Below are 12,714 nucleotides of genomic sequence, written 5' to 3'. Positions count from 1 at the left end.
GATATCACGTTTAAGCAGTTGGTCACACCACAGGCAAAGGTTGCACAGGCAGAAAGGGAAGGGGTGACCAACAGAGTAGTAGGCGCAGGCAGGTAGTACAGGGGTCCCCTGTGGACATCCCCCTCTCAAACAAATATACCACTTTGAATACTGTTGAGGGGGATGGCTTGTCAGAGGAAGGCAGCAGCAGCCAACTTCCTGGCACCAGGGGTGGCTCTGCTGCACAGGACGGGAGGAAAAAGAGGGGTAGAACTATAGTAATAGGGGATTCTATTGTAAGGGGAATAGATAGGCGTTTCTGTGGCCGCAAACGAGACTCCAGGGTGGTGTGTTGCCTCCCTGGTGCAAGGGTCAAGGATGTCTCAGAGCGGCTGCAGAACATTTTGGAAGGGGAGGGTAAACAGCCAGTTGTCGTGGTGCACATAGGTACCAACGATATAGGTAAAAAACGGGATGAGGTCCTAAAAGCTGAATATAGGGAGTTAGGAGGTAAATTAAAAAATAGGACCTCAGGTAGTAATCTCAGGATTGCTACCAGTGCCACGTGCTAGTCAGAGTAGAAATAGAAGGATATTTCAGATGAATACGTGGCTAGAGGAATGGTGCAAGGGGGAGGGATTCAAATTCCTGGGACATTGGAACCGGTTCTAAAGGAGGTGGGACCAGTACAAACCGGACGGTTTACACCTGGGCAGGGCCGGGACCGATGTCCTAGGGGAAGTGTTTGCTAGTGCTCTGGGGGAGGGTTTAAACTAAAATGGCAGGGGGTTGGGAACCTGAGCAGGGAGACAGAGGAAAGGGAAACAAGGATAAAAGCAAAAGATAGGAAGGAGAAAAACAAAAGTGGCAGTCAGAGAAATCAACGGTTTAAATCAAACATGGCCACAGTAAATAATAATTCTAATAGGTCTAAGAGCGTTAAAAAAACAAGCCTGAAGGCTTTGTGTCTTAATGCGAGGAGCATTCGTAATCAGGTGGATGAATTAGCTGCACAAATAGAGATAAAAGAATATGATTTGATTGGGATTACGGAAACATGGCTCCAGGGTGGCCAAAGCTGGGAACACAACACCCAGGGGTATTCAATATTCAGGAAAGATAGGCAAAAAAGGGAGGTGGGGTAGCATTGCTGGTTAAAGAAGGGATTAACACAATTGTAAGGAAGGATATTAGCTCTGATGATGTGGAATCTGTATGGGTAGAACTGAGAAATACCATGGGGCAGAAAACGTTAGTGGGAGTGGTATATACACCTCTAAACAGTAATGCGGAGGTTCGGGATGGCATAAAAAGGGAAATTAGAGAAGCGTGCAATAAGGGCACAGCAGTCATCATGGGTGACTTTAATCTACATATAGATTGGGCTAACCAAATTAGTAACAATACTGTGGAGGAGGAATTCCTGGAGCGTATACGGGATGGTTTCCTGGACCAATATGTCGAGGAACCAACCAGAGATCAGGCCATCTTAGACTGGGTATTATGTAATGAGAAAGGATTAATTAGCAATCTTGTTGTACGAGGCCCCTTGGGGAGGAGCGATCATAATATGATAGAATTCTTCATTAAGATGGAGAATGAAGTAGTTGACTCAGAGACTAGGGTCCTCAATTTAAATAAAGGAAACTACGATGCTCTGAGGCGCGAGTTGGGTAGGATTGATTGGGGAATGGCACTCAAAGGGTCGACGGTGGATAGGCAATGGCAAACATTCAAAGACCGCATGGATGAGTTACAGAATTTGTTCATCCCAGTTTGGCATAAAAATAAAGCAAAAAAGGTGACTCAACTGTGGCTAACAAGGGAAATTAGGGATAGCATAAGATCCAAGGAGAGGACATATAAATTGGTCAGAAAAAGCAGTAAACCTGAGGATTGGGAGCAGTTTAGAATTCAACAAAGGAGGACAAAGGGATTAATTAAGAAGGGGAAAATAGAATATGAGAGTAAGCTTGCAGGGAACATAAAAATTGACTGTAAAAGCTTTTATAGATATGTGAAGAGAAAAAGATTGGTGAAGTCAAGCGTAGGTCCCTTGCAGTCAGAATCAGGGGAATTTATAATGGGCAACAAAGAAATGGCAGACCAATTAAATACATACTTTGGTTCTGTCTTCACAAAGGAGGACACAAATAACCTCCCAGAGATGTCGGGGAATATAGGGTCTGATGAAAGGGAGGAGCTGAAAGAAATCAGTATTGGTAGGGAAATGGTGTTAAGGAAATTGACGGGATTGAAGGCCAATAAATCCCCAGGGCCTGATAATCTGCATCCTAGGGTACTTAAGTAAGTGGCCCTAGAAATAGTAGATGTATTGCTGATCATCTTCCAACATTCGATGGAATCTGAAACAGTACCCATGGATTGGAGGGTAGCTAATGTTACCCCACTATTCAAAAAAGGTGGTAGAGAGAAAACGGGGAATTACAGACCGGTAAGCCTGACATCAGTAGTGGGGAAAATGCTAGAGTCCATTATAAAAGATGTAATAGCAGAGCACTTGGAAAACAGTGACAGGATCGGACAAAGTCAACATGGATTTACAAAAGGTAAATCATGCTTGACTAATCGACTGGAATTTTTTGAGGATGTAACTGGTAAAATAGATAAGGGAGAACCAGTGGATGTGGTGTATTTGGACTTTCAGAAGGCTTTCGATAAGGTCCCGCGTAAGAGATTAGCGTGTAAAGTTAAGGCACATGGCATTGGGGGCAAGGTATTGACTTGGATAGAGAACTGGTTGGCAGACAGAAAGCAAAGAGTTGGAATAAACGGGTCTTTTTCCCCCCCCCCGAGTGGCAGGCAGTGACTAGTGGGGTACCGCAGGGATCGGTCCTTGGACCCCAGCTATTCACAATATATATTAATGATCTAGACAAGGGAACAAGATGTAGTATCTCCAAGTTTGCAGATGACACAAAGCTGGGTGGGCGTGTGTACTGTGAGGAGGATGCCGGAAAACTCCAGGATGATTTGGACAGGTTGGGTGATTGTGCAAAAGCATTGCAGATGCAATATAACGTGGATATGTGTGAGGTTATCCACTTTGGTGGCAAAAACAGGAAGGCAGATTATCTGAATGGTAATAGATTGGGAGAAGGGGACGTGCAACGAGACCTGGGTGTCCTTGTGCACCAGTCACTGAAGGTAAGCATGCAGGTGCAGCAGGCGGTTAAGAAGGCAAATGGTATGTTGGCCTTCGTAGCGAGAGGTTTGAGTACAGGAACAAGGATGTCTTGCTGCAGTTGTACAGGGCCTTGGTGAGACCACATCTTGAATATTGTGTGCAGTTTTGGTCGCCTTATCTGAGGAAGGATGTTCCTGCCATGGAAGGAGTTCAGCGAAGATTCACCAGGCTGATACCTGGGATGGCAGGAATGACATGTGAGGAGAGATTGGGTCGATTGGGCTTAAACTCGCTGGAGTTTAGAAGAATGAGAGGGGATCTCATTGAAACTTATAAAATTCTAACAGGACTGGACAGACTAGATGCAGGAAGGATGTTCCCGATGGGCAGGGATTCCAGAACCAGGGGTCACAGTCTAAGGATAAGGGGTAAGCCATTTAGGACTAAGATGAGGAGGAATTTCTTCACCCAGAGAGTGGTGAACCTGTGGAATTCTCTACCACAGAAGGCAGTAGAGGCCAATTCGTTAAATATATTCAAGAAGGAGTTGGATATATTTCTTAAGGCTAAAGGGATCAAGGGATATGGGGAGAAAGCAGGGACAGGGTACTGAAGTTGGATGATCAGCCATGATCGCATGGAATGGCGGAACAGGCTTGAGAGGCCGAATGGCCTACTCCTGCTCCTATCTTCTATATTTCTATGAATATACTCAAATACTGAGCATCCACAGCCCAATGAGGTAGAGAATTCCAAAGATTCACAACCCTTTGAGCGAAGAAATTTCTCCTCATCTCAGTCCGAAATGGCCGACCCCTTATTCTGAGACTGTGACCCCTAATTCTAGACTCCCCAACCATGGGGAACATCCTTCCAGCATCTACCCTGTCAAGCCCTGTAAGAATTTTATATGTTTCAATGAGATCACCTCTCATTTTTAAAAAAGTCACTCTTTGATATGCATCTTACAAAATTCAGCAATCCTGGGCTACCAATTTATTCCAAAGAGCAGCAAAAAAATTCCAAATATGCGAAAAGTGCACAAAATTTTGTAGAATGCAAGAGCCAGAGTAGTGAATATTTTTAGTTCCTGTGCAATTAGGGACTGAAGGAGACAATGGGTGGCATTACTGCAGAATTTGAAAATGGAGACGATCAGCTTAATGGGGCAAATAGCCACTTCAAGTTAAAATCACAAGTTGTAAATTATATTTTTGAATAATACCATACTAGATTGCACATGATCATTTACCATAATCCAATTAACTATTACTTTAAATTGTATCTTAATCTGAAGCAGAGTACAATTTTACTATTAGTATTTTAAATCTAGATTATTAAATGGAAAGTTGCAATGTCTCCTCATAATGGGAAGTTTGAAAACAAAAGCCTTAATGCATAATTTTATACATCCATTCTAATAAAGACATTTTTAAATAAATGTGAAGACTTTTGCAGTGATATGGTGATACAGTATCCGGTTTAGCCAGTATTGTTTCAAGATTAAACAGGATAAACTAGCAGGTATGAAAAATAAAGGCAACAAGATAATTACAGTCAACTGAAATCTAACCTCTCTAAAAGAAGCATTTTAAAGACACTTAACAGAACTTAAATTTTAACTTACAAAAACGATACAGTTTCATTAGCAATTAAAAATTACTTTTCTTAAAATGAAATACTAGCTTGGACATTCATACAGGTGGCAGCTATGGTGCATGCTTTTAAACTGCAGAAGAACCTGACCACAAAACCCATGAGTGACAGTTATTTTGATCAGATTCACTTGCAGGATAAAGGTTATTCACCACAGCTGTCAGACTTAACTTTCCCTTTATACAGCGTTTTCCCCAACCTCTTTTCTTTTTTAAATGGGTCTAAAGAACCACCTGTGATGAAAATTTTCAGCCACAGTATATAACACAATTGTCAATTTTTAGAACCTGACATATGTTTATCACAGACAGCTCGCGTAATGGAAATGTAGTTATGAACAAGCAATAAACCAGAAATTTACATGTGTACTGCTGTTCCCCTGGAAGTGTTACTTAAAGTCAAATAGTAAAACAGATGGTATTAAAATCAGATGATAACATGCATATGATCATAACCAAAAATAAAATATTTACCTATCACCATTGTTGGAGAACTGAATGCTGTCTACTTTGTCCTGAAAGGGTGAAAATAAATGTGAATGTTTAAGATAATGTTGATACAGTATTCAAATTAAGTGGTGGATTTTTTAAATTCTACATGTCACGTAAACCAATTGTCTTCTTACATCGTGCAGATCATTCACTGTTGCATGTAATCAGTATGCACAAGCCCAACCCAAATAAAAACATAAATAAAGATTAAAAAATACATGGATCCTGGAAAAATTAAAAACCCGAAAATGTTGGACACTAGTTCGTCAGCATCTGACAAAGGGTCTGTTAATCTGTTTTTCTCTTTCAGGCATTGGATAATTTAATTTGTACTTCCAGTATTTTGTACTGGTTGAGTGCACCTTGGCTCAGTGGTAGCATTTGCACCTCGAAGTCAAAATATTATGGGTTTGAGCCACACCCCAGACTCCAAACATCCCTGATGAGCAAAGAGAGTTCTGGTCTCTGGTTGATATCCAGCCAGGTATTAGCCACCAATGGGAGTGGAGATGTGACCTCCCATCTAGCCAGTCCCCCCTGGTCAGATTAACAATCAGTCCACATAAAAAGGGGTCTTTGTTACAGAAACAACCCAGAACATGGGCTGTTAAGTGGCAAGTAACATTCATGCCATACAAGTGCCAGGCAATGACAATTTCCAACAATCGAGAGTCTAAACACCGCCCTTGACATTCAACGGCATTACCATCGCCGAATCCCCCACCATCAACATCCTAGGGGTCACCATTGACCAGAAACTTAACTGGACCAGCCACATAGAAACATAGAAGATAGGAGCAGGAGTAGGCCATTCGGCCCCTCGAGTCTGTTCCGCCATTTAATGAGATCATGGCTGATCATCCAAATTCAATACCCTGTCCCTGCTTTCTCCCCATATCCCTTGATCCCTTTAGCCGTAAGAAATATATCTAAATCCTTCTTGAATATATTTAACGAATTGGCCTCAACTGCCTTCTGTGGTAGAGAATTCCACAGGTTCACCACTCTCTGGGTGAAGAAATTCCTCCTCATCTTACCCCTTATCCTGGACTCCCCCGCCATCAGGAACATCTAGTCCTGTAAGAATTTTATAAGTTTCAATGAGATCCCCTCTCATTCTTCTAAACTCTAGCGAATACAAGCCTAATCGACCCAATCTCTCTTCATACATCATTCCTGCCATCCCAGGTCTCAGCCTGGTGAATCTTCGCTGCACTCCCTCCATGGCAAGAACATCCTTCCTCAGATAAGGCGACCAAAACTGCACACAATACTCAAGGTATGGTCTCACCAAGGCCCTGTACAACTGCAGCAAGACATCCTTGCTCCTGTTCTCGAATCCTCTCGCTATGAAGGCCAACATACCATTTGCCTTCTTAACCGCCTGCTGCACCTGCATGTTTACCTTCAACGACTGGTGCACAATGACACCTAGGTCTCGTTGCACTTCCCCTTTTCCCAATCTATTGCCATTCAGATAATAATCTGCCTTCCTGTTTTTGCCACCAAAGTGGATAACCTCGCATTCATCCACATTATACTGCATCTGCCATGCATCTGCTCTATCACCCAATCTGTCCAAATCATACTGGAGTTTCTCGGCATCCTCCTCACAGCACACACGCCCACCCAGCTTTGTGTCATCTGCAAACTTGGACATATTACATCTAGTTCCCTCGTCTAGATCATTAATATATACAGGTAGACTACCCTTTATCCGGACTTCCGAAAACCGAAACCCTCTAAAAACCGAAGGTTTTTTCGTTCAGCGTAAGTCGTGCGTACGACTTAAGCTGAACGAAAAAACCTTCGGTTTTTAGAGGGTTCCGGTTGCGGAAGTTCGGATAAAGGGTAAGTCGTGCGCACGACCCCCCGCCGACCCCCCCCGCCAGCCGCCGACCCCCCCGCGGACCCCGACAACCGCCGACCCCGCCAGCCCCGACAACCGCCGACCCCCCCGCCCCCGACAACCGCCGACCCCCCCGCGGACCCCGACAACTGCCGACCCCCCCGCGGACCCCGACAACCGCCGACCCCACCAGCCCTGACAACCGCCGACCCCGCCAGCCGCCGACCCCCCCGCGGACCCCGCCAGCCCCGACAACCGCCGACCCTGCCAGCCGCCGACCCCCCCGCGGACCCCGCCAGCCCCGACAACCACCGACCCCCCCAGCCCCGACAACCGCCGACCCCGCCAGCCGCCGACCCCATCGCGGACCCCGCCGGCCCCGACAACCGCCGACCCCCCCGCGGACCCCGCCGGCCCCGACCCCCGCCGACCCCGACTGACTTACGCTGAGCGTCAGCGTAAGTCGTGCGCACGACCCCCCGCCGACCCCCGCCGACCCACCTTCCGAAATCCGAAATTCTCCTTTATCCGAAACTCGGCTGGTCCCGAGGTTTTCGGATAAAGGATAGTCTACCTGTATTGTGAATAACTGGGGTCCTAGCACCAATCCCCACAGTACCCCACTAGTCACTGCTTGCCACTCGGAAAAAGACCCGTTTATTCCAACTCTTTGCTTCCTGTCTGCCAACCAGTTCTCTATCCAAGTCAGTACTTTACCTTCAATCCCATGTGTTTTAACTTTGCACGCTAATCTCTTATGCGGGACCTTATCGAAAGCCTTCTGAAAGTCCAAATACACCACATCCACTGGTACTCCCTTACCTATTCTACCAGTTACATCCCCAAAAATTTCCAGTAGATTAGTCAAGCATGATTTACCTTTTGTAAATCCATGTTGACTTTGTCCGATCCTGTCACTGTTTTCCAAGTGCTCTGCTATTACATCTTTTATAATGGACTCTAGCATTTTCCCCACTACCGATGTCAGGCTTACTATTCTATAATTCCCCGTTTTCTCTCTACCACCTTTTTTAAATAGTGGGGTAACATTAGCTACCCTCCAATCCATGGGAACTGTTCAAGTTTATAGAATTTTGGAAGATGACCAGCAATGCATCTACTATTTCTTGGGCCACTTCCTTAAGTACCCTAGGATGTAGATTATCAGGCCCTGGGGATTTATCAGCCTTTAATCCCGGCAATTTCCACAACGCCATTTCCCTACAAATACTGATTTCATTCAGTTCCTCCCTCTCATTAGACCCTATGTTCCCCGACATCTCTGGGAGGTTATTTGTGTCCTCCTTTGTGAAGACAGAACCAAGGTATGTATTTAATTGGTCTGCCATTTCTTTGTTCCCCATTATAAATTCTCCTGATTCTGACTGCAAGGGACCTATGCTTGACTTCACCAATCTTTTTCTCTTCACATATCTATAGACGCTTTTACAGTCAGTTTTTATGTTCCCTGAAAGCTTACTCTCATACTCTATTTTCCCCCTTTTAATTAATCCCTTTGTCCTCCTTTGCTGAATCCTAAAATGCTCCCAATCCTCAGGTTTGCTGCTTTATCTGGCCAATTTATATGTCCTCTCCTTGGGTCTTATGCTATCCCTAATTTCCCTTGTTAGCCATGGTTGAGTCATCTTTTTTGTTTTATTTTTATGCCAAACAGGGATGAACAAATTCTGTAGTTCATCCATGCGATCTTTGAATGTTTGCCATTGCCTATCCACCGTCAACCCTTTAAGTAACATTCCCTAATCCATCCTAGCCAACTCGCGCCTTATACCATCGTAGTTTCCTTTATTTAAATTCAGCACCCTAGCTCTGAGTCAACTACTTCACTCTCCATCTTAATGAAGAATTCCTACATATTATGATCGCTCCTCCCCAAGGGGCCTCACACAAGATTGCTAATTAATCCTTTCTCATTACAGAATACCCAGTCTAAGATGGCCTGATCACTAGCTGGTTCCTCGACATATTGGTCCAGGAAACCATCCCGTATACACTCTAGGAATTCCTCCTCCACAGTATTGTTACTAATTTGGTTAGCCCAATCTATATGTAGATTAAAGTCACCCATGATGACTGCTGTGCCCTTATTGCACGCTTCTCTAATTTCCCGTTTAATGCCATCCCTAACCTCAGCATTACTGTTTGGGGGTCTGTATACAACTCCCACTAATGTTTTCTGCCCCTTGGTATTTCTCAGCTCTACCCATACAGATTCCACATCATCAGAGCTAATATCCTTCCTTACTATTGTGTTAATCCCCTCTTTAACCAGCAATGCTACCCCACCTCCTTTTCGCCTGTCTTTCCTGAATATTGAATACCCCTGGATGTTGAATTCCCAGCCTTGGTCACCCTGGAGTCATGTCTCCGTAATCCTAATTATATCATATCCGTTTACATCTATCTGCGCAGCTAATTCATCCACCTTATTACGAATGCTCCTCGCATTAAGACACAAAGGCCTAGAAATTGGGTGGCTAGCGCCACCTTTTAGCGCCTAAAGAGGCAGTCAGTGGCTGTAGTGCCACTGGCTGCGCCTTGCGCCATATTGAGTTGGGGCGCTAATGGTGGTGTTAACCTGTTGCGCTGCGCCGCCACCGATGACGTCATTGGTGTGCGCAGCGCCCCATTCGCGTCCCGATCGCGATATTGGGTAGCGATCGCCGCTACTGCGCCGATCGCTACCCGCGCCCGGTTCTCGGGGCCTTACTGCGCCGGCAGAGGCGCAAGTTAAGGTGGAGGTGCAGGGCGGCCGTTTTTTCCGGCGGCCGCCTGCCAGCACCTCCGTCCCCGGCCTCCAGATCCCCCCCCCCCCCCCCCCGTGGCATTGCCGGCTGTTTCCCGAGAGCCCGGCACTTCTCCGCGGTGCCGGGCTCTTTTGCCGGCATTCGCGATCAGGGATCGCGCTGTTGCAGGCTCCTCCCCCTTAACTTTGGGAGGAAGGCCTGCAGTACCGCAGCGTGCCGTGCCACGTTGCGCTGCGAAATTCAGTTTCAGCGCCCTAAGAGGGATGCGGAGCACCTCGAGCCGCGCCGCGTCCCCTCTAGGCGCACTGAAACCGAATTTCCGACGATCGATAATGCTCGAAACGCTGCGCAAAATCCAGCGCCCAGGCGATTTTTGCCCCGCTTTGGCACCTCACCCCAATTTCTAGGCCAAAGCCTTCAAGCTTGTTTTTTTTTTTTTTTTTTAACACTCTTAGACCTTTTAGAATTATTAATTACTGTGGCCATGTTTGATTTACACCCTTGATTTCTCGGACTGCCACTTTTGCTTTTCTCTTTCCTGTCTTTTGCTTCTATCCTTGCTTCCGTTTCCTCCGTCTCCCTGCACAAGTTCCCAACCCCCTGCCATTTTAGTTTAAACTCTCCCCAACAGCACTAGCAAACACTCTCCCTGGGACATCGGTCCCGGTCCCGCTCAGGTACAAACCGTCCAGTTTGTACTGGTCCCACCTCCCCCAGAACCCGTTCCAATGTCCCAGGAATTTGAATCCCTCCCCCTTGCACCATTCCTCTAGCCACGTATTCAGCTTAAATATCCTTCTATTTCTACTGTAACTAGCACGTGGCACTGGTAGCAATCCTGAGATTACTACCTTTGAGGTCCTATTTTTTTAATTTACCTCCAAACTCCCTATATTCAGCTTTAAGGATCACATCCTGTTTTTTACCTATAGCGTTGGTACCTATATGCACCACGACAACCGGCTGTTCACCCTCCCCCTCCAGAATGCCCTGCAGCCGCTCCGAGACATCCTTGACCCTTGCAACAGGGAGGCAACATACCATCCTGGAGTCTCGTTTACGGCCTAAGAAACGCTCATCTATTCCCCTTACAATAGGATCCCCCATCACTATAGCTCTCCCACTCTTTTTCCTCCCGTCCTGTGCAGCAGAACCACCCATGGTGCCAGGAAGTTGGCTGCTGCTGCCTTCCTCCAATAAGCCATCTCCCTCAACAATATCCAAAGCGGTACATCTGTTTGAGAGGGGGATGGCCACAGGGGACCCCTGCACTAGCTGCCTGTGCCTACTACTCTGCCTGGCAATCACCCATTCCCTTCCTGCCTGTGCAGCCTTTGCCTGCGGTGTGACCAACTGATTAAATGTGATATCCACGACATCCTCAGCATCGCGAATGCTCCAGTATGTATCCATTCGCAGCTCCAGCGCCGCAATGCGGTCTGCCAGTAGCTGCAGCTGGATACACTTCCCGCACACATGGTCGTCAGGGCCACATAAGTACTGCGGCTACAAGAGGTCAGAAGCTGGGTATTCTGTGGCGAGTGTCTCACCTCGCGACTCCCAAAAGCCTTTCCACCATCTACAAGGCACAAGTAAAGAGTGTGATGGAATACTCTCCACTTGCCTGGATGAGTGCAGCTCCAACAACACTCAAGAAGCTCAACACCATCCAGGACAAAGCAGCCCGCTTGATTGGCACCCCATCCACCACCATAAACATTCACTCCCTCCACCACCGGCACACCGTGGCTGCAGTGTGTCCCATCTACAAGCTGTACTGCAGCAACTCGTCAAGGCTTCTTCGACAGCACCTCCCAAACCCACGACCTCTACCACCAAGAAGGACAAGGGCAGCAGGCGCCTGGGAACACCAAGGGGGGGAATTTTCCCAGCCCTGGAGAGGCGGGTATGGAGGTCGGACTGCGGGAAAATGGCAGAAACTGAGAGCGGGTACCGAACCCGCTCCCAACCCGCCTCCATGCCATCTTCCTGGGAGGCGGGTCCCCGACTCGCGCAGGGACCCATCTCCACGAGGCGGGAAGGCGATTAGAGCCTGTTAACAGGCAGTTTTGAGGCTTATCCCCATATTACCCCTGCAAGTGCGGGCTTCCTGACGGCTGCGAACCTCGCCAGGGTCAGCGAGGAGAGCAGTGGGTCTGCGGGGGTAAGAGGGATCAAAAGGTCCGCTGTGGAGGTGAGTGATGGGTGCAAGTGTGGAGAGGTGAGTGTAAAGTGTTGGAAAAAGTTTACTTACCTTTGCTTCTTCCAGCAGGCATCAACCCTTGGGGATCCGGAGGTGCCTCATCTCAATGGCAGAGATGACAGAATGGCTGCTGCATTCTCAGATGCAGCAGCAATCTGATTTCTGCTGAGGAAAGAGGTTTTGTTAAGCCTTCAGTACAAGGGCTCACCTTAGAGCAAGGGCTCACCTTAGAACAGAGATTGTCAGTGTCTGACAGCTTCTCAAAGCTGTCAAACGCTGACAATTCATCTGGCAAAGAATTTGACAGATGAAACGTCATACGTTGACGTCCTCTGTCACCGGCTTTCCCTTAATTGGCCGGTAAGTCCGCAGGGGCAGGCTTAACAAGATCAATCAAGGGAAAATAGCATGAGTTGGCCGGACGTCGTTGGGGGCGGGACTGAAACCCAACAACCAGCAGTCCCACCCCCACCCATTGACAAAATTCAACCCCAAGTCGCACACCATCCTGACTTGGAAGTATATCACCGTTCCTTCATCGTCGCTGGGTTAAAATCCTGGAACTCCCTCCCTAACAGCACTATGGGAGTACCTTCACTACACGGACTGCAGCGGTTCAA

The 12,714-nt window shown here is 47.0% G+C and overlaps 1 protein-coding gene across 1 annotated transcript in view; it reads right to left on the bottom strand.

Annotated features, from left to right (window-relative positions):
- LOC147107826 (bromodomain and WD repeat-containing protein 1-like) overlaps positions 1–12,714 on the bottom strand; it is a 122,544-nt gene that overhangs the window by 87,543 nt on the left and 22,287 nt on the right. Inside the window, exon 12 of the mRNA XM_086007167.1 lies at positions 5,257–5,297. Coding sequence (XP_085863293.1) covers positions 5,257–5,297 — 41 coding nt within the window. The remainder of the gene's footprint in view (positions 1–5,256; positions 5,298–12,714) is intronic.

The sequence above is a fragment of the Somniosus microcephalus genome, chromosome 14, assembly GCF_052327205.1.
Source record: "Somniosus microcephalus isolate GS21.2 chromosome 14, FLI_Smic_1.0, whole genome shotgun sequence".
Taxonomy (NCBI): domain Eukaryota; kingdom Metazoa; phylum Chordata; class Chondrichthyes; order Squaliformes; family Somniosidae; genus Somniosus; species Somniosus microcephalus.
Note: the sequence above shows the minus strand (reverse complement) of the source record. Positions and strands in the feature narration are given on the sequence as shown.